We start from the raw sequence: 21,812 nt of genomic DNA, 5'->3' as shown, positions 1-21,812 counted from the left end.
ATCATCTAGTTCCAACTCCCATCATGCATCTGCCATCTCACAGTGAGTTATAACCCTTGGCCAAAGTAGAAGTAGCTTAGTTCTAGACACAGGTTGATATCCAGAGGAATGGGTAGTAGGAATGTGTCTTCCATGTGTTGTTGTGATGCGTCCTGGCAGACTTCATCAACCTGAGAGCATAACAAAGTCTTTTAACTTCCTGCCCTACAAACTCAGCCCGGTATCTGGAAATAAAGCTGTGTTCCTGCATGCCTCTGTGCTCTCCTGCGTAATCAAGATTTTTATAGTGGAACTTGGTTAACAATTGTATTGATGTATGAGCCACGGGCAAAGCTGGTTCATTTCCCAGAGCTGCTGCCTCCACAGTATTAGCCAAGGTAAAGACTAAAGTGTGAATGTTTGAGGAGAGAGAGGAATAAACGAGTCCAATAGCAGGGGGAGGAACAGTGCTGCTTTTAGAAAAGAGAACTAAAAAATCGTATCTTACTTCACGTGAGAGTCAAAACTGCCTTTTAAATGGTCCTGCCAAAATTTTAAGTAGAAATGTTAGAATAAATATGAATAAAAAATGTGATTCTTATTTTTAATAAATCAATCTCATCATTTTGACATTGCTTAGTAGCTTGTTTTCTTTTTTTCCCCCCAATCAAATAGTCCTTCCTGCTATTAATGGAATGTAATGCTGCTTTCTGTTTGTGCCTTTGAACTCCCTTGTATAATTCCAGGGAACACCCATGATGACAATCAGATTCTGCTTGGTTAATATCCTAAATAGGTCAGGTGCAATGGGGAGCAAAAGCCTTCTGTCTGTTGTATTCCCTTTATTAATTACCGGGGAAATAAAACCACCGTGGTTGCGTCACCTTGTTTGTGCTCTGAGACCTGGGGCTGCCTGTGTACATTCCTGCCGCCTCCAGAGATGCCAGTGGGAAGCTACCTGGCCCTTCACCTTTTCCCCAGAGGTGTGGCACAGCTTTTCTAGCAGGGAGTGCAATCAGAATAACCAAATTCCAGTCCTGGTGGTTGACGTAGCTGAACTTCTTTCGGTTTTTATCCTGATCTCTTCCCACCCTCCCTTCGCCTGCACCAGCAGATCCAGTCGTGTCCCTTTACCATCCGTGTAGCAGCAGCCCAAGTAGGTGTGTGAAAGTGTGGGATTGTGGGTGTTTTCTTGACATAAAGGGAGGAAGAGAGGTGGGAGCTGCTCTGACAGGTGAAGAACAGGTAGTTCAGGGGAGTTAGGGGATGGGGTCAGTCTTTTCAGCTCTCCAGGCTGACACATCCCAGCTCTTGTGTGTTAAATAAAATCTGGCAGCGCTGCAAATCCAGTCCTGAAGAACAAGTTATGGCATTTTTATTGCAGAGGTCATGCCTTGAAGTACAGGGAGTTCTCAGTTGGTTTTCCAAGGTGTGTGCTAATTTATTTGCCTCTTCATGATCTCAGCTAATCCAGGGATCTCAGCGTCTGAATGTGGGGTTGGTGGTAGTTTCTTGGCCTCCAGGAGTAAGAGGCTGCTTTCACAGCCATGAACTTGACTTAAGCAGCAAGATGGGAGTTCCCATGTAATCATCCATTGGCTTTCATGTTTTGGGAAGGTTGGTTGTCTCACTGTTGCAGTGTATGGGTAAAGAAAACCCGGGAAAAAAGATGCTTATCCACTTTGGTTTTGCTACCATGTTTTAGGGGAAGGGCTGGAAAATATCTGAGAGCATTCAGTGTCCTTCTTGAAGAAAAGCACTAAAAAAACATAAGGAGGACTCCCTGAAGCTGGAAGGATGTTATAATGAGTGGTGGCCCCTCTGTGTGGGGAAGAGCTCGTTCTGGGGAGAACAGATAGACTTGATGAGTCAGGAGCGTCCTGCCTTCACCTCTCCTCCTCACAGCTCCCCAGGCTTTGAAAAGCCTTTGCTAACAAACACCCGTCTCCAAAACCAACATCTTGACAGAGGAGGGGAAAAAAACCTGAAAAGAGTTGTGTCACTGCAAGAAGCGAGTTGATGGGGGGAGGAGAGGTGAGAGAGCAGACCTGGCATGCAGCCTTCTGAAAACTCTGCTCTGTCTCACTGCTGTCCTGCAAGCTTCGTTTTCTTCTTTCTTGCCTTTTAAATGCAGCCTTTTTCCAAAGTTACTTGCTGCCTACAAGTCATAGAATCATGGAATGGCCTGGGTTGGAAGGGACCTTAAAGATCATCCCATTCCAACCCCCTGCCATGGGCAGGGCCACCTTCCACTAGCCCAGGTTGCTCCAAGCCCTGTCCAACCTGGCCTTGGACACTTCCAGGGATGGGACATCCACAACTTCTCTGGGCAACCTGTGCCAGGGCCTCACCACCCTCACAGGGAAGAATTTTTTGCTAGTATCTAATCTAAACCTTCTCTCTGTCAGTTTGAAGCCATTCCCCCTTGTCCTGTCACTACACACTCTCGTAAATTGTCTCTCTCTCAAAAAAAAATATATATTAAAAAAAGCTTCTTAAAATTGAAGGAGCAGCTTTGGCACTTGGTTTCACACCTCCAGTGCAATTTGAAAGCCAGGGTCTTACTTAAATGGGAGACTGAAGTTCAGATTTTTGATGTGAAGGGGACCCTTTAATGGAGATAGAAATAAAGGAGTGAGACTGAACCTCTCCTGGAAGGTTTCTGCCTGCTGCTGAAGGATAAGGATGCTGTGGTGTCTCTGACAAAAAGGGAGGTTACCAAAAAAATAACAGCGCTCATGGGCTAGAGATCCCTCCTTGCCTAATCTCAAGAACATTAGGAATGGGCTTCGTAAACGATGATGAAGTTTGAAATGTGGCCCTTGATTAATTTTGTTATTTCCAAATGGCAGAATAAACATGGGCAGTGATTCAGGTGTAGAAGCTTGTACAGGGTGAGGAAGGTTCAGTTCAAGTCAGTTCAAGCCTCCTTGAGTTTACTCAGTCTGGCTTGGCTCTCTGCAAATGCATAAAACTGTTTTGGTCTTACTGCAGTTGCAGGGTTGTTGATTTAGTTTCAAAACAAACTTTTTTTTGTAGTGTAGGGCTTCTGAAGGTAGGTAGAGAAGAGCTAAAAATGCCTTTTTTTTTTTTTCAGACAGCAGTTTCTCTGAGTCTAATGAACAATAGAGGAAAAGAAAAGAATGACCTGACAGAATAAATTGGAAGCTAATTTTGCAGAGCAAAAGCCTTGGAAAATTGAAATTCTGAACTTTATGCAGCTTCTAACTGTAATCATTCACTGAGTATAATATATTAATGCAGGCTTACTGATTTCATTTCCTTAGGAAAAAAAAAGGCAAAACAATAAAGCAAAAAGCCCTCCTTGATACTGTATTCTGAAAGGCAGTTTATTAGCATGGTGAGTCCCTTTCTCCTTTATTTTTGCCCCTACAAAAAAAAAAAAGACCTCTAAAATTCTTTGACATGATTATGCTTTTTTAGAAGGATCATGCCCTAAGTAGTGCTGGTAAACAGAATAGCCATAGCAAACATTTAACCTCAGACACCTGAGGTGGATGGTTTGTTGTTTTTTTCAGTGAGGTGATTGTCTTTTTTTTATTTTCTTGCAGAGAAAGTTTCGCTTCAGGTCAACTGAAATAATTTGACAGTGGTTTTCTCAGGAACGAAGCGAGACAGGCTGTGGTGGAGCACAAGGGTACAAGTGCACAGAGGCTTGCTGAGGGAGCTGTCTGGAAAGAGTGAAACCCTTTTTTGCTTCCTGGTGGTGTCTGTGCCCCTGGATTGTGAAATACAAGTGTGCAGCCCTTCCATCACCTCCACCACTGTCCTATTTACCATGGAGCTGGAAGCTCTCCTTCTCCTCAAGTCTTCCTGCAGTGCCCAGTAGCCCATCTGATGTGACTGGCCACTGCTCCAAAGAGCTCAAAATCCTGCCAGACAGTGTCCAGCAGGTCTGCTTTGCAGTGGTAACACTCTGTGGTTTCCAAGTGAGGAAGGGGTTTAGGCTGAGAAGGTGACTATGAAATCAGTGATGCCCTTCACGAGCGTTATCTCCAAGAGTGAGGCTCTTTTTAGCTATTGAATTATTGAATTAATAGCTGTCTCTCCAACACCTCTGGCCACTGTGTTCTCTAGGGAGGGTGGGGTGAGCTCTGAATGAGGTGTGTACTAATTTAGGACACAGCCCAGAGCTTAGATGTAGCCTATCTCTAAATCCAGGCTGCGTGGGCACTGGGATTCCTCATGAGTCTTGCAGTTAGAGTTGCTCCCAATGGCATTCGGCTCACAGTCTCCCTGTCTCGTCAGTGCTGTGCTGTACTGTAATTAGCAGAAAATTGATGAATTTAATTCCTTTACACCTACTAACAGGTGGAAACAGGCTTTGGGGTTTAACAGGAGCTTTGTGTGCACTTAACTGCGAATAGCTGATGTCTCCTGCATTCATTCTTGAATTTCAGAGTGTGTTTGTGGGGGTTTTTTAATCCTCCATTTATCCAGGCACTCATTAATCTTTCCATTCAAGAAAGTCTGTAGTGTAAGTATAGCAAATATATAGAATTTTCTTGCTCAAATTTGTGAGCCCTTGAGCAACTACCGCTCTTCGTAAGAACTAACAGTCCACTCATGGTTAACATGCATTGCTGGCTGCCCTGGGAAAGGCTGATGAAGGTACCTGTTGGCTTGCCTGCAACCCCTTCTTCCTGAAAGATTTGGCTCTCAAGGTGTCTCTGTGGCAATCCTATGTCTGTTAAAAGACTATCAGTGTTTTCCTCAGGCTTCTCAAACCAGTTCAAGCCTGTCAATGGTTATTTACAGGTGAGGTTTTGCTAGAGCTCTAGCTTGTTGTTGTTACTGAACTTTAACTAGTCCAGATTTTCCTTAAAACTCAGTGCCTAGAGCAGGGCATGATTTCAGCTGTAGCTGGTTTATGTGAGCTAGGGGATTGCTTCACACACACCTAGTTTTCTGTCTGCTATAGGTTGTGATATGGGAGAGGGACTTGTATCTGGGGGGAGGGAAAAATAAAAAAGAGGAAGAAAGGTTAATCTTTTCTGAAAAGGTAATGGGACAAAATTGCTACGATTCACACAGCTCTAAGATAAGCAAGTAATAGCTCATGTTCAACAGCAAAGCATGTTCATATAGCATGAATAGGATGGATGTGTTGTATGATAAATCTGGACACAGCAAATAAATTTCAGCCTGAAAAATAAGATAGCACATGAGACAGCAAGTGCAGAAAGAATGCTAATGTTTAGGGAACCGAAGGCATTGGCAGAAAGGAGAGCGTGGAAATGAAGAATGGATATTTTGTTTTGTTCCCAGGATTGATTGGCTGACTATTTTTTTTTGTCTTTAAACCATAATAGCCTTCCCTTATTGTCAAAATGATAATATATATAAAGCACTTCCTGTAATATTTCTCTTCAAAATGACTATTCATCAGTCCCAGAGTCAGATGCTCATATTTCAACTCACAATTTAGTTTAGCAAGTTTATACTTCTGAGCAATCTGTCATTTTAGCATTTGTGTTTTTTATACCAATCTCCACTACAGAAGCATGCAGTGCTCTTAAGCACGGATAGATTGGCTAATCCAGATAGTACTTTGTAATCTTCTGGCCAAGAAAGAGATTATTGCTTTTCAGAGAGAAAGAAAAGTGTTCCTCCCAGTCTGGCAGTGCAGATCATGAAGGGATTGAGGGTGAAAGACTCTTGGTCTTCTGCTGGGCCCAGTGAGAATGTCCAGGAATAGCTGAGTGTTTTAGGTGGTTGAGGGAGAGAGTGAATATCTAGGTACTGTAGATATGGGGTCAAATTCCAGGTCCTGACACCAGCTGGATGAGGGGAATGACAGCAAGGGCCAAACTCTCTGGTGAGCTTGTTCTGCTGCTGCTGCCCTGAAGAGCCTCCACTTGCCACTTGTTTTCCTTCTAACTCCCCAACCTACAAACACACCAGTTTCTGTGAAAAACTTATGCTGTTGTGAGGGCAGGAATTACCCTTGTGATAAACTTGACCTTCTGGTTTGCCCGCGTTTTCATGCAGCAACAAGTCACCTTCCTTTGCCTCCCCAGTGTGGCGTTGCAGCCAAACGTGGGCACCACCTGCTGAACAAACATCATCAGAAAATAATCAATCTCCGTTCATTTTTCCTTCTCACAATGCCTCTCTTATCTTGGCTGTGTGGTTAAACCCTTCTTACGACTGTGGGAGGGGTTTTTTTTGGAGGTGGGAGCAGATAGGTCTGTTTTCTCTGGTGAGGTGACCTCACTCAGGGCAACGCTGGAAATACTTCTCCTCCCAGACTTGGCGTGACATGTGGGCCTGCACTCTTCCTCCTCTTCCTCCTCCTCAAAGATAGAGTGTGACACCATCAAAGTGCAGAGAGTCATTTGGCTTTGGGTGAGGTGTTCCTCCACCACCACTGGTGGCTGTGCAGTTCTCAGAGAGAGAGAGCTGAGTTGTTGTCTGGATTCCTCTGCTCGGCACTGGTGAGGCCAAACCTGGAGTTCTGTCTCCAGCTCTGGGCTCCCCAGTACAAGACAGAAAGCAAAGAAAGGGCCATGAAGACATTTAAGGGACTGGAGCACCTCTTGCATGAGGAAAGGCTGGGGAAGCTGGGACTGTTTGGCCTGGAGAAGAGAAGGCTCAGGGGGATCTCATCACTGTACATAAACATCTAAAGGGAAGGTGTGAAGAGGACGGAGCCAGGCTCTTTTCAGAGGTGGCAGTGACAAGACCAGAGGCAGAGGGCACAAATTGCAAAACACAGGAGGTTCCTTCTAAACATATGGAAAAACACATTTTTACTGTGAGGGTGACCAAGCACTGGCACAGGTTGCCCACAGAGAGGTGGTGGAGTTTCCATCCTTGGAGACTTTCAGAAGCTGTCTGGATGTGGTCCTGGGCATCCTGCTCTAGCTGAGCCTGCTTGAGCATTTGGGGCTGGACCAGATGACCTCCAGAGGTGTCTTCAGCCTGAGCCATTCTGTGAAGTGCTGCTGAGCTGCTCTGGTCCAGGGACTGCTCACGAGCAGGGAAAAATGGGAGAGTCCCATCCCTGCCCCTGGTCCAACAAACTTTGCTTTCTTTTTCTTTTCAGGCTTACCTTTTCAGCAAAATACATATTATTCTGCAAGCAGAAATGCGTCACTGTGGAGGCTTTATAAGTTTATATCTGACTTTGCAGACCTCTACATCTAGAAAAGTTCCAAAGATTCTTCTAACTCATCTTTTAAAGTGGTTTTATTTCTGCATCATAAGAAGACCAGATGAAGAATCTATATTAAAGCCTAGCTTTCTGATTTTTTTTTAATAGAAACTAGGCTGTAAATGTTAATTCCAAGTAACACAGAGGAAAAAATCATGCAGTGCTTAAAAAGCCTCTGTATATTGTGACATAACTAATTTATAGAAACAAATTGCTGAAATAACCTGACAGACAGTCAGTGCCAATAATAGCACGTAATAACTGTGGGCAAACACAGCATATAGTTTCTACTGTTTTCTTTTCTGTGTGATAGTTGTAAGCAATTCTTGCCAGATGGGCTGATAATGTAATTAGGAATCGTTGTGTTAAATGAGGCAGCATTTAAATTGGCAACTAATTTTCCTATCTATTAACCAGCTTGAAAAAGAAGGGCTGTTACCCAAATGATTTCTAGCTGCTAATCCCTAACAAGAAACACAGTGCTGCTTTGCACCTTTTTTTAAGCACTGTCTAGCAGGTTATTTTCTGGAGGGTTTATTATGTGTGGGACAAAATAAAAAAGAGAGTGAGTTAAGGGATGGTACAAGCTCAGGGGTTAGATGGGGTGGACTCCTACTAAGCCAGTACATTGTGCTGTGTGGCAACAGCTCATGAGCAGGTGATGTGGTGCTTCCTATTACTGGTCTCTACATGGGGATAAAAACTTTTTTACTTTGTGATAGTTCACTGTGTGGCAATCTCCATGAAGCAGAGTAGGATTATAAACCCTGTTTTAAGCGTGTGCTTTGGGAGAAATCATGAAAGCACAGCAAGACAAGATTTTGAATAGCAGATGAATGTTACTGGTGTGGAACCATCTCTTTCTTTGCCAGGGATGGGAGAGAAGGGAAAAGAAAGGAGTGCCCTTGGGTCAAGTTAAAATCCCAGGGAAGGCGTGATGGCTTATCGTTTTCATCATGAAAAGACATGTCATTGTAAAAGAGTAGGTTTAGATTAGATATTAGGAAGAAATTCTTTACTATGAGTGTGGTGAGGCCCTGGCACAGGTTGCCCAGAGAAGCTGTGGCTGCCCCATCCCTGGAAGTGTTTAAGGCCAGGTTGGACGGGGCTTGGAGCAACTTGGGCTAGTGGGAGGTGTCCCTGCCCATGGCAGGGGGGCTGGAATGAGATTTTGAGCCATTCAGTGATCCTATGAATTCTTACAGAGTCAGCTGCTTTGCTCTGCTGGCTTATGCAGTGGAAACTATCAATTGTCTTTTATTAAGGTTTTGACTGAACCCCAGAGTAAATGTAAGGCTGAATGAGATTGATTATTGTATTTATGGCCCTCTCTGTGCAAATCTTACTCCCTTTTTTTTTTCCCCCACCCCCTATGCTTCAGCTGAAGCAGGGATGAAGAGCCAAATATATTTTTGCAATCTGGTTTCTTCATAGAATCATAGAAATGTTAAGGTTGGAAAAAACTTGTAAGATCATCAAGTCCAACCATCAACATAGCACCACCACCGTGTTCACCACTAAACCATGTCCTCAAGTGCCATATCCACATGTGTTTTGAACACTTCCTTCTATGGTGACTCACCACTTCCCAGGGCAGTCTGATCCAATGCTTTTCAACACTTTCCAAGAAAAATTTTTTCCTAATATCAAATCTAAACCTTCCCTGGTGCAACTTGAGGCCATTTCCTCTTGTCCTGTCAACTGTTACCTAGGAAAGGAAATTAAGACCCACTTCACTACAACCTCCTTTCAAGTAGTTGTAGGGACTGTAGTCTGTCAAGGAGTGAAACTTTATTACTTGACCTAAATGACCCATTAAGCTGGAAAAAAAAACTGTGGTGGATTTTTCCATGGGCTAGTCTTTTAATGAAGACTTTTAGTGTGGGTTACCCAAGGAGTCACATCAAAAGCTGCAGTGGGACAGGGTTGCATGCAAGCCCTAGGATTCCACACCTGGAAAAGGCTGTGTATGCTAAATCATGCAGAGAGCTGCTTCGAAGAAATGCATCTTGCCCTTGTAGCCTGTGGGATTTGCTTTGTATATTTTTTCTGAAAGTTACCAAAAACTCCCAACCTCGAAGTAAAACAGGGAAGCGAAACTTCTGTGAAGTTGAGCAGGGTGTGTATCAGAACAGGGGCGAGGTTTGTCTGCTGAGGGATGCGAGCAACCTGTATGTGACAAAAATTGCACGACTGCTACATTTTATCACTTTTCCTTGAAAAAGTGAAGGAAATCACTTTCTGAATGCACGGTGGATAACTGCAAATTGCTGTTCACCAGGCAGTTAAATGATGCATACATAATGCCGAGGCTGGCGTTGATGTCGTCACATTGACATCACCTGCTGTATCAGATAGGGCAGGTGCCTGAACAAAGACAGCCAAAGCTTTGCTGAATGAAATAATGACACACGAATAGACAATTACTTTTTGTTTTCTGATATCAAAACACAACACTCAGCAACGGAAGGCTTAAAAATATTAAAGACATAGTGGCAAGTTAAATTATTGAAGTTGGGATAGCGTACAGAAGGTGCTATTTGATGTTGGAGCTGAATCAAGCACTGGCAAGTTTGAGGGATCCTTGAAGACCGACAGTGTGTTTGATTTCCAGCTGAAAAAAAATCATTACAACTGGGTGGTTTTTTTAGTGTTCCTCCCCCTTCAGAGTAGAAAAAATGTAAAATGCATGACCGAAGAGACTTCTACTTTCAATGTTTGTGACTTTCAGTAAACAGGTTTGGATTTGTTTCTTTTTATAACCACAACTTAATGGCATATAGATGGAATGTCAGATTCTGTCTGTAAGTTTGTCATGGCAGAGGTGGATGTTCCTGTCTAGCTTACTCTATAACAGGGATCTTTATGAACCTCCTATTAATAATAACAACACTGTTTCCACATAGGAAATGCATCCAGCAGAATAATCTCCAGGTGCTTTACTAGGTGCAGGTTTTATGTCCCACGGCTGTGGTAAAGGTGACCTTCAGGGGGAAAAAACAGCCTATTGCATTTGCTCTTAGTGTCTGCCATGTGGGTCTGAAATTGAACTTGGAAGCCACAAAAATAAAATAAATACATAAAGAAAAGCAAAAACAACAAGGCTTTGCTTCTGTGCCTCTGAAAGCAAAAGGAAAGTAGGGTTTCATTGGTTTTAAGGCTGGGCATGTGATCGGTCAGCAGACTTGGTGCAGTTTTGCCTTCATAGCCTTGTTCAGCCGTGTCTTGGCGTTTGCAAAACCTGGCTTTGTCTGGCAGTCTTTGACAAAACGGGGAGATCACTAAATAATCAGCTCTGAGTGACAGGAAGTGATTCACTCGATGGCCAAAATAAACCCAAGGGAGCTGCTCCGCCTGCCTGTGAGAGCTCTGAGCCACCATCTCCGGGGCAGCTGGAGAGGGTGATACCACCACTGTGGGTTCTGCCTCAGCATCAGGGTCTTGTATCCCTGTGGGAGAAAGGTAAAGGCACACAGAGAGGTTTGGCCGCTCTCCAGCTGTCACAGCGGATTGCTCAGGGAATCAGGTGGAGGTGCCGTGGATTTCTGGCAGAGAAATGCAGTGGCTAGGGAGTGAAACATGGTCTGTTTGGCTTCATCTTTTGGGAGAGGGCAGGGCTGCCCTCTGAAGACCACAGAATCATGGAACAGTTTGGATTGGAAAGGATCATCTTGTTCCACCCCCGCCACCATGGGCAGGGACACCTTCCAGTAGACCAGGTTGCTCAGAGCCCCATCTTGGCTTTGAACATTTCCAGGGATGGGGCATCCACAGCTTCTCTGGGCAATCTGTTCCACTGTCTCACCACCCTCACAAGAAAGAATTTTTTCTAATATCTAATCTAAAGCCATTCTATTTCAGTTTGAAGCCATTCCCCCTTGTGCTGTCACTACAGGACCTTGTAAATAGTGTCCTTCCATCTTTCTTCTCTACTCCCTTCAGGTACTGGAAGGCTGCAGTTGGGTTACCCTGAAGTTTTCTCTTCTCCAGACTGAACAATCCCAACTGTCCCAGCCTTTTCTCCCAGCAGAGCTGCTCCATCCCTCTGATCACCTTGGTGCCTCCTCTGGACTCGCTCTGAGAGCTCCATGTCCTTCCTGTGCTATTCCTCAGAGCTGGAGGCAGCTCTGCAGGTGGGGTCTCACCAGAGTGGGGCAGAGGAGCAGAATCCCCCCTCATCTGCTGCCCACGCTGCTTTGTGATGCAGCCCAGGGCATGGGGGAGTTCTGGGTTACCAGAGCCCATGGCCAGCTCACATCCAGCCTCTTAGACACCAACAGCCCCAAGTCCTTCTCAGCAGGGCTGCTGTGGATGTTTGATCGAGATGGGGCAGGATGGGCAGCCCTGGGCCGTGGCTCCTTCAGTGGCCACCTTGTGACTCCCCAGAGCTCGCCTGAAGCTCCCCCAGCAGCACCACGGAGTAAAGAAGGCTCCAGTGGCGACAACATGAAAGTGGCTCTTAATGAGATGTGAAGGCACTAAAGGAAATCCAGACCCGAAGGGTAGCCGGGAGAGAAAGGGAACTCAGTAAGTTGTACCCACCCCAAAATGAGCTGCTAATCACTGGCGCTATTGTGAGGACTACAATAAATCAGTGTCTGCCCTGGCCGCCTGCATCTCATTAAGCACAAACATGCGGATAGGGAATGTCAGGCTCAATAGGGATCTGTCATGTGAGCGCTGCTGTGTCCGAGTGGGCTGGCGCTTGCATGGTTAGCCAGCTTTGTGTTTTCCCTTTTTTTTTTTTTGTGGGAGATATCTATTTTCTTTTGGAAATGTTGACTCGCCCTGTACTGTGGGTAGTAAATTTGCCCTTTTCTTCCAGTGATTTGTGAATTCTGTGGTGATAACATTGTATTTAAGGTGTGGGGGTAAAATATCTTTCATATGTGTCATATTTTGTTGGGGATTTTTTTCTTTTCCCCAAGTCCTCCTCCGTGTATGGTGCCATGCATATTCCTGAGGCTGGGGCAACACCTACATGTATTTATACAGTTGATGTATAATGCCCATTATTCAAGCATCACAGACTGCCTCAGGAAGCCTAATTAATTTAAGCCCTGCAGCACCCCTTTGAGGCAAATTTTGTCGGTCCTGATGGATGGACACATTGTAGCTGCTCTTTGTTATTTATTTTTAATATGATTTCTATCCCGGAGAAGGCAGGAGGGGCGAAATGAATAGTTTGTACTTTGTTAGGTAGTTGAAAAAATGCCAGGCTTTTGATATCATCAAAACTAAGTATATGGCAAACTTTGGATTTTATTGCAAGCCATGCCTCAGAGGTTCTTATTTTCTTTTAAAGCCTCAGCTTCTGGAGCCAGGTGAACTTGTAGATGTCCTTTTGTTTTGAAATGTCTCTGTCTAGCTTGTGGGGTTGCAAAATAAATTTTAATGTATTGTCTTTGCTTAATCTAAAATCTGGGCTGCAGTGAGGCACTTGACTGAGGTTGTAGGTTGGTTTCTTTTTAGTCTTAAGATTTCTGCATGATTAGGACTAGGAATACCAATGACAGAGCGTGAATGAAGTTTAGAAGGGATTCCCCCAAGTTACTAGTTGGTTTTGTGTTCATGTTTTAATTTCAGAGCTCCTCAGTTCCATACTATATTAAGTAGGTAAAACAAGGGGAACCATCTCCTCCCTCCCACTCCATGAGTGAACCAAAGATGTTGTTGAACACTGACTCACACTTTGTTGTCTATGCTCAGTCTTAGGCTTAATAAAGCAGGATTCAGCGTATCTTCTCCAAATGCTTTATCCTCCTTTGTCTTTACTCTCATTTCTGAGCTCAGCTGTGTTTCTCCACTTCTTTTGTCAACACTAAGCTTGTTTCCCTGATGGTTCTCTCTTACCCTTCCCACATCCCTTTTCCATGCTAGATCCCAAGCTGCCTCACTTTTTGAGGAATGATGAGGGCTGACAAAGAGGCTGATTCGAGCTGTCTTTACATCACGGGCAACCAAGTCTTCGTGTCTCACTCCCTCCTGCAGGAAAATTCTTAATTCTGTAATATTTTTCTGGGGAGCATGTGTTCCCTGCTGCCTTGGGTATCATTTCACAATTGTTTTAAGCTGATCTGAGACCACACTGTCACCCAAAGAGGCAATCACCCTCTTCTAGTATCTGCTCCAACCACCTCTTTTTGAGTAGCTGCCTGATATGGCAGATTGCTTTTTTTTTTTTTTTTTTTTGGTGTCTTAGGTGAGGAATCTGCTCTGATTTGCATCACAGTCTCATGGATATGCCAAGAAGCCCTGGGAAGCACCCAGCCAAGAGCAGGGGAAAAGTGTGACCCTTGCTTTCAGTAGCAGTGCAGTCTCTGACTGACTGACTTAAATTATCATCTAAGGACACTACATCTAATGTAGTTTCTTGGTTTCACTGAAAGAAGCTGATCCTGCGTCTGGCTGCTGTTTCCTCCAGCTTTGTATTAGCACAAGCTGTGGTGAACCAGCCTGGTTACCTGAGCCAAATGGGGAAAGGAGGCACCTTGTTTTGTGCCTGTGGTTTTGTGAGGCAATTTTAGCCCTAAATCACCCTCCGGATTAACCAACAAGTGGCCCACTCTTAGGCCACTTTTCAATCAGTGTTTTTCACAGTGTTTATAAATCCACCATCCTCCTGTGTAAAGGTGGTGGAGGCTGTGGGAGGTTGTTGCTGCTGAGGACAAACTGGGCATCGTTCCCTATGTTTTCCAAGCCATGAGGCACCTTCGTGCTTCTCCTTATTTCTGTCCTAGACCTGCACTCAGTCCCTACTTAGAAATCTCATAAGCTCTAAGGCAAACAGTGCTTTGAGCAGTACATAATTCAGCTTGCGTCCCGGATGAGCCAAGTTTTTGAGACGCATGGGTTGGGCCAAAAAAGAAATCTGAGATGATCAGGAATTCATCTGCTGTGCGAATATGGGCTTGGCAAGTTTCCCCCCTTCCAGGAACATGACTATTTTAAAGCACTTCACCATGATCAGCTGTTTTGAAGGGCCTGCAGCGACATTATCTTTCTCCACAAAAGTGACTCTAAATCTATTTTTCAGGGCAATGTTCATCATGATTTTTTAAACTGAAGGTAGTTTAGACAGAAACGGTAATGGGTTTCTTTGTTTGTTTGTTTAATTGGATATGCAAATCACCTCTCCTTTTTTTTTTCCCCTTTTTTTTTGTTTTGGCAGTTAAATATTCTGGTTGACACTGGGAGCAGTAATTTTGCTGTGGCAGGTGTGCCTGATCCTGATGTCACCTCCTACTTCGATGCCGAGCTGTAAGTACCTGTTCTGTGCTGGGTTGGGATGTCTTTTAGATTCTGGTTCCTCCACGCAAGAGAGGATGAAAAGGCAGTTTATGGGGCTACTGTGGCATCCCGTGAGAGTGGGATGTTAGTTCCCTGAATGGGAATTTTGGCCTTGCCTGGTGCAAAGTCCTGCCTGACACCATGAACAGCCCCAGTGATTTCAGCACAGCTGAGCTCTGAGCACAGCACTGCTTAGAGCTGGAGAAAAAGGCAGAAGATTACAGGGTAAAAATCATCTGCAGAGAATCACACCAATTCCAGCCAATTTCTTCTCTGAATAGTCTTGGAAGGAATTAAAAGTTTAAATATACTTTGCCTTTGTTCGAAACCAAAAATTAATTAAGTTAAATTAATTAAATTAATTGTATCTGTTTACTTGACATCGCTTCCAAAAGCAAAATTAGTTAGTCAAAACCTAATTTGTTGTTTATTTTGGCTCCAGGGCCTCAATCAGTTAATGATCTAGACAGACCCTGATGAATCTTGTTATTTATAAAATACAAGTTTGCCGGTTTTGGTGCTTGTTATGCACTAAATTTACTGTGTTTACCTTAAGCTGACATATATCACAGCCAAGCACAGCTTTGTCTGTCTGAATCACTCTTTTCTTCCTTCCTTTTTGCCCTTCTCTAGGTTCAATTATTTCAGGTAAACTTCTCCAAAACACAGTGCCTATCTTTAGCTGAAGCATATGGATGAAAATACTTGGAGGGCTGGGAGGCTGGAGAGTATCACCATTCCCATTACCTCATTATGTACTTTAATATGGGGTTTTGCACTTTTTTTCCAATAAGATGAGCTGGAGGGAAATCCATTATTTCCACACTCCTCACTAGAATAGCCTTACCTCCTGTCATGTATCCTGTTAATGGAGATATTTCACATCTTGTTCTGATATGCTGCAGGTCTGGAAAGTCCAGAATTTGCACTTAAAAGCTATTTCTGCACTACTGCAGAGTTTTCTATGCCAAATATCCTCTTCCATATGTAGTCCTAGAGGAAACTTAATTGCGAAGAATTTAAAGCACAAACATTCCTTCCCCCTTTTCTCTTAATTGATGTTATTGAGACTGGAAGGACAAGGCCTCTCTCATAAGAACCATAAACCATTAGAAACAGCTACAGTAAGGGTTGTGTGTTGAGAAAGGCTGTGAAGTCACTTGAAGGTTACAGTCTCTGATCAGTGTTCTCAGTGTACACTGTGTTTTGAGAACTTTGATATAAAGTTAATAACGAAACCTTGACATTTAGGCCCTGAAGAGTTAGTTAAGGATGTTTTGCAAAATTATTCAAACTCAAGACATTACAGTCCAGAGCAATTGCAATAAGAGTTTCTGGTTTGTGTTGGATTGATGGAGTACTACAGTGTGCTCAGAATAAAGTGCAACTGTTAGCATGCTTGAACCTCACTACACCATGCTTCTTGCATTTTAAGTATTTTAAATACAGTTAAATAAATGTCATCCTGGAGGGATCCTTGCCCCAATGAAATCAGATGTTTCAAAAATGCTGGTTGCAGGAAACCTCTGTAGGTCACCTTGCACATATCCCAAATGAGGTGGGGCTGTCACTAGATCAGGTTAGCCATGGCTGAGTCCAGCCAAGCCCTTGTAAACCTCTGAGGATGTAGAATCCATGCTCTCCCTGGGCAGTGCTGGGCTCCAGTGCTGGGCCACACTTTCCCATGGAGGAAATATTTCCTATTGTCCAGCCTCAGCCTCACAAAATGTAACTCGTGGGTGTTGCCCTTATGAAGGGAAAGGTTTGGCTGTGTCATCTTTCTGTGTTTCCGATCTGTGGGATCTGCCCTCAGCCTCTTGTCTGCAAAACCAAAGCCCAGCTCCTCTCAGCTCCTCACCACAGGTCCTGTGTTTGTGGACCCTGACCTGCCTGGTAATGCTCTGCCAGTCCCTCTTGTGCCAGATCCCTGTTTAACTGGGTTCCCACAGCTGTCCACAGTCTGTTCCAGGTGTGGTCTCACCTGTGCTGACCACACTGGGAGAGCATTTTCCTTGGATGTGTTGTCCTGGCCCTCCAAATGTGGGGTCCAAATGTGCATTCGCTGCATGCACAGAGCAACTTATGGTGTTGGCTCTTATCCAGCCTGGTGTCCACCATCACCCCAAATCATTTTGAGCCCCTTTTCAGTTGCTTCCCAGTCTGTCCTGATGCATGGAGTTGTTTTCTCTCAGCTACAAAACTTTGGGCTTCTCCTTGTTCAATGCCACAAGGTTTCTGTTGGCTCAGTGTTCCTATTTTTCAAGGTTCCTTTGGATTCAAGCTCTGACATTCAGCATGTCAACTTCTCCATTTAATGTAGTGTCTTTGCAAATCTACTGAGTGTGCAGTCTGTGCATCATGTGGGTTCTTGATAAAAATATTCACAGAATCATTTAGGTTGGAAAAGACTTTCAAGGTCATTGAGTCCACCCTGTGCCCAATCCCCACCTTGTCACCCAGCTCAGAGCACTGAGTGACATGTCCAGTCATTCCTTGGAAACCTCCAGGGATGGGGACTCCACCACCTCCCTGGGCAGCCCCTTCCAATGTTTAACAACCCTTTCCATGAAGAAATTCCTCCCGATGTCCAGCCTGACCTCCCCTGACACAGCTTGAGGCTAAGTCCTCTCATTCTGTCACTGGTTGCCTGGGAGAAGAGAAGGACTCCCACCTGGCTGCAACCTCCTTTCAGGTAGTTGTAGAAAGTGAAGAGGTCTCCTCTGAGTCTCTTTTCCTCCAGGCTGTTGAACAGTGTTTCCCCCACTCACAATCCCTGCGTGTCGAGCTAATGATCCCTGTCCTTTGGGCCCAGTGGCCCAGCCCATCTTCAAGCCACACAGTGGTCAGTTTATTCAGCCCCACATCCTCAGCCTCCAAATGGGAATGCCATGGGAGATGCTGCCAAAAGCCTGACTGAAGTCCAGATGTGCTACAGCCACTGTGTTCTTCTCATCTGTGTAGCCAGTCATCTTGCTGTAGAAGGCAGTGGGATTGGTCAAGTATGAAATGACTGTGAAATTCCTCCTTGAGTATCCATGATTCCCTTCTTGTCCTTCATGTGCTTGGGAACTGATTCCGGGAGGTTGTTCTCTGAGATTTTTTCTGACTTGGGGTGAAGCCCAGTGACCTCTAGTTCCTTGGTCTCTGCTGCTCCTCTCTTTTTGAGGTTGACCTTAAGATAACCTTTCCCAGTAGTTGGATTACCTTCCCTGGTGTTGTGGTTTAACCCCAGATGGCAGCTAAGCCCCGCACAGCCCCTCTCTCATTCCCATACCAGTGGGACTGGGGAGAGAATCAGAAGTGTAAAAGTGAGAAAACTCATGGGTTGAGAAAGAGGCAGTTTAACAGGTAAAGCAAAAGCCACGTGGACAAGTAAAGCAAAACACGGAATCCATTCATGACTTCCCATGGGCAGGCAGGTGTTCAGCCATCCCCAGAAAAGCAGGGCACCCACACACATGGCAGTGACTTGGCAAGGCAAACACCATAACCCTGAATGTCTTCCTCCTTCTTCCCCCCTCTTTATATACTGACCATGACACCATATGGTGTGGAATATCCCTTTGGTTAGTTGGGGTCAGCTGTCCTGGCTGTGTCCCCTCCCAAATTCTCATGCACACCCAGCCTGCTCAATGGTGGGATGGGTTGAGGGGCAGAAAAGGCCTCAACTCTGTGCAAGAGCTGCCCAGCAGTAACAAAAACATCTCTACATTCAACACTGTTTTCAGCACAAACCCAAAACACAGCCCTGTACTAGCTACTGTGAAGAAAGTTAACTGTAGCCCAGCTGAAACCCACACACCTGGTTGTCATGATTTTGCACAGATGGTACACAGGGGCCTTGATACCACATCAGCTGGATCTGTAAAATTACCCAAGAGTGACCTTTACCCATGTGTAAATGAGAAAAGTGACCTATGGGCACATTCCTTCCACGCTAGGTGGAACACTTCAAAATTAGATACAGAGGTTTCTTCTTGTCTGGTAATCGATCCTGCAGTTTTTCCCTACATTGTCATGGAGTGGCTTCCAAAGTCATAAACTGCAAGTTGAAGAAGAGGGGAAAGAAAGATTAGTAATTTGTTAGGTTAATGGGACTGATTTATAGATGTGTGCTTATTAGAATATTAATGCTGTGTTGGAGAAAGAGAGTGATGGGTCTGGATTTCCTGATGCCACGCTCTTAGTTTAATTTTGTTCCGATGATCATAATCTGAAATGGAATGCATGAGTGTTTTTTGACTGAAATTGAGGAGGGTGCATAGCAAAGGCATTATCTTTGTTTCAAAGGACCCAGAGGGTGTGTTTTTCAGGAAGAGCCCTCCTGGAGCAATTTTAGAACCAGCTTGTTAAATGATGTCATGTATCATATAATCTGTGTCGTATAACTCTGCAGTTTAATTATCTGCCTCTTTCTGTACAAATTGAGTAAAGCTGTTATCATGAACTCTTTTACAACTTGGGCTTTTGAGTGGCTCTGACAAAACTTTGCTGTGAAAAGTTCTGAGTTTGCTGTGATAATCATGCTCTATAAGTCACCACGATGTATAAGGTTTTGCGAAACAGCCCAATTTGTCCTGAACTGAAAAGAAATCACGGTGCTTGTTTCTCATGCTGCTCAAAATAACAAGTAGTTTTGTTGAATACACTACTTATGATAAAAGAGATACTTAAACAGACATATAAAGGGTTTTTTACAGTTGAACCCAACTTATCTATGATGGCTCTGCAGCAATATGTCAACATGACATACCCAGGGCTTTCAGTATTCAGCAACAGCATCCAGTTTCATTTCAGTATGAGAACTACTGCCTCACCATGTGAAGGTTCAGGAGCAAGCTGCTCAAGAGTTGATCTTTTCAAGAGATAGGGAGGTAAGAAAAATAAAGGCAATAAATTGAGGTAATACAATCAGTTATATACCAGCAAGCAAAATAAACTGCCTTGCAGTGTGATGCTCTGAGTTTGGTTGTGTACAGTGTACAGCTTGTGGTTTGGGGTGAATTATAAGCTTCTTCCAGAAGCCCTGCAAATTAGATGGGACTTCTTGGTTAAAAATCAATAATTTATGTTATGTTTTCACATTTGCTTTGTCCTAAAGTTGTTTGGTGAGGTGGGTGTTAAGCAGGGCTTCCTGCGTGTAGTGGATTTGCTGTTGCCATGTTGAGCTTCCTTCAGAGGAATCATGACATGAGAAATAACATTTTGGTAATTTTATTTATTTCCTTATTTGTTTTATCTAATGCTATATGCTAGTAATGAGGAGTAACTCTGCAAGAGAAAATTAACCACTGCTGAGGCTTGAGATCCATTTGAGGTTTGAGGGCCATGTTTCTGTTGGCTGCTCTGGAGAGAAGATAAAAAATGGGAAAGGGAGAGAGAAGGGAGTAGGGTCACTACAGCACCATGGTCTAGGAGACCTTTTCCCTTGCCTCTGGCTAAGTTGCACTCTGTTCTGCTGGAGGAGTTGAATTTCTTCTTTCTTATCACAGCCAAAGCAGCTTGTTTGTAATTTTTCTCCTTTTTTGTGCTGTCTGTTTGTTTTAAGACACTCAGCCCATGAATTACAACAAGTCTCTAGTTTTGACCTCTAAAGAAGATTTCTTCCTTTAGATCAGTGAGGTGGAAAGGTGAAAAAATCAGAGTGGCTGATTACAGGCAAGAAGATGGAGCAGGAAGTGGTTTTGCAGAACAGAATATAATTTACTGCCACAAGAATTATGTGAGATCCCTTCCCATGCTAGGTATTTTGCTCCTTGAAGGAAATAATAGGGTCTTACCTTCAATGTGATATTTGTGAGGTTTACAAATGAGATGAAGATCTTCATATCCATTCCTACAGGTGGGAAAGCCGAGGCACAAAGGGTGAGGAGGTGACTTGTCCTGCCTTTCCACAGGAAAGTTCATGAGCCCCTTCTTTCCTGTGTCCTGGTCCACAGCTCATCCATCAGGCTGTCACTGCTTATGGAACAAGACCTGTGTGCTTGCTTCTGTTGCCAGTCACACACCCTCTGTATTTGCAGATTTGCTTCACTTTATTCTCCCAGCACTCAGTTTTTTCTCTGATTTCAGATGTTTCCTCTTGCCTGGCCAGACACTTTTCTACATGAAGAACCCTGTGTTTTCCCTTTCATTTCCTGCCCCCTCCCGCTTATGTCACTAATTATGCAGACTCTATTTTGATTTATAAAATGTACTGCCAGTATCACAGAGGTGTTCTGAAGGCCCTGCCTGAGCAGAGATGTTCCTTTGTGTGAGTATCATACAAATGCAGAATTACAAAGCAAGTAAAACAGCAGTAGAAATAACCAGAGACAGGTAGTAAGTATCTCTGGAATTCATGCCTTTTGAAATATTATCTCATGTATTTCTGTTGTCTGGGACGTTAACCCTTGAAGGGTTAAATCTTGGGAGTATCAAAACCCACTTTGGGTCAGAGCCTGGCTTCTCTTCCTCCCTTTTCCAGGAAAAGAGTCAGTTGCGTGGTCCACGTGGCCAAATTGTCCCTCAGGATTAGGCATTTGAATGGATGGAACTCGTCTGTGTTGCCATCTAAAGGTTATTCCCCATAATAGGCAAAATCACACTGACTTTGTGCTGGTGAGCTCAGGTACAGGGGGGTGTGAAGCCACTTCACATGGATGTTTCCGTCAGAGGAGATGTTAGATTAAAGCTGGGTTGATAAAAATATCCACACCTGATAAATCTCTTGTTCTACACACTTGTAAAAGTGGTGTTATAAAATTATTTTACATTCCCCCCCCCCCAATTTACTTTTAAAGAAGATGTCAAAAGAAAAGTCTGTTCAGGCGAACGGGGTGTGGTCACCTGTGTCTTCAAAAGGGGAAGCTGTGTGCCAAGGAATGAGTCCAAGATAAATTGTGAGGGATCTAAAAGTTTTGTAGCTCTTTGGTACGATGTGGGTGGAATATGATTGCAGTATTTAGGGATTACAGGATTTTAAATGGAAAAATCTATTGAGATTTCTTCTAACGTTTGTGTTAAGTCTTCTAAACAGGATTCTGTTCCTTCCTTTGCTTGCCATACTTAACTACTCCTTTGCATTTGCTACCCTGGTCTGGAAAGAATTCCTTCCTTTCCTCCTCCAAGTCAGTGAATCATTTGTTAATAATATCCAAGTCTGCTTGCTTCCTGATAGATAGACCAAACTGCAGATTTAGAAAGCCTCTGTCTTACTGCTGATACTCACAATAACATTCCAATTTACCCAAAATGGATCTTTTAAGAATATTAATGAGGTGTTAGTCTACAGCTATTCAGTTAGCTTGGCATTTCAGTTTTTTTATTTGAATTCAGCAGCTTTTCATTTCCTAACACCGCTTAAGATGTTCCTTGTCCAGTTAGA

At 43.9% G+C, this 21,812-nt stretch overlaps 1 protein-coding gene across 1 annotated transcript in view; it reads left to right on the top strand.

The window, feature by feature from the left end:
* The window catches only part of BACE2 (beta-secretase 2), a 52,313-nt gene that overhangs the window by 10,388 nt on the left and 20,113 nt on the right, over window positions 1-21,812 (top strand). Inside the window, exon 3 of the mRNA XM_027689246.1 lies at window positions 14,328-14,416. Within this exon, the coding sequence (XP_027545047.1) occupies window positions 14,328-14,416 (89 nt within the window). The remainder of the gene's footprint in view (window positions 1-14,327; window positions 14,417-21,812) is intronic.

The sequence above is a fragment of the Neopelma chrysocephalum genome, unplaced genomic scaffold (assembly GCF_003984885.1).
Source record: "Neopelma chrysocephalum unplaced genomic scaffold, ASM398488v2 Primary Assembly neopelma1_76, whole genome shotgun sequence".
NCBI lineage: Eukaryota > Metazoa > Chordata > Aves > Passeriformes > Pipridae > Neopelma > Neopelma chrysocephalum.
This window is presented reverse-complemented; position numbering and strand designations above follow the sequence as displayed.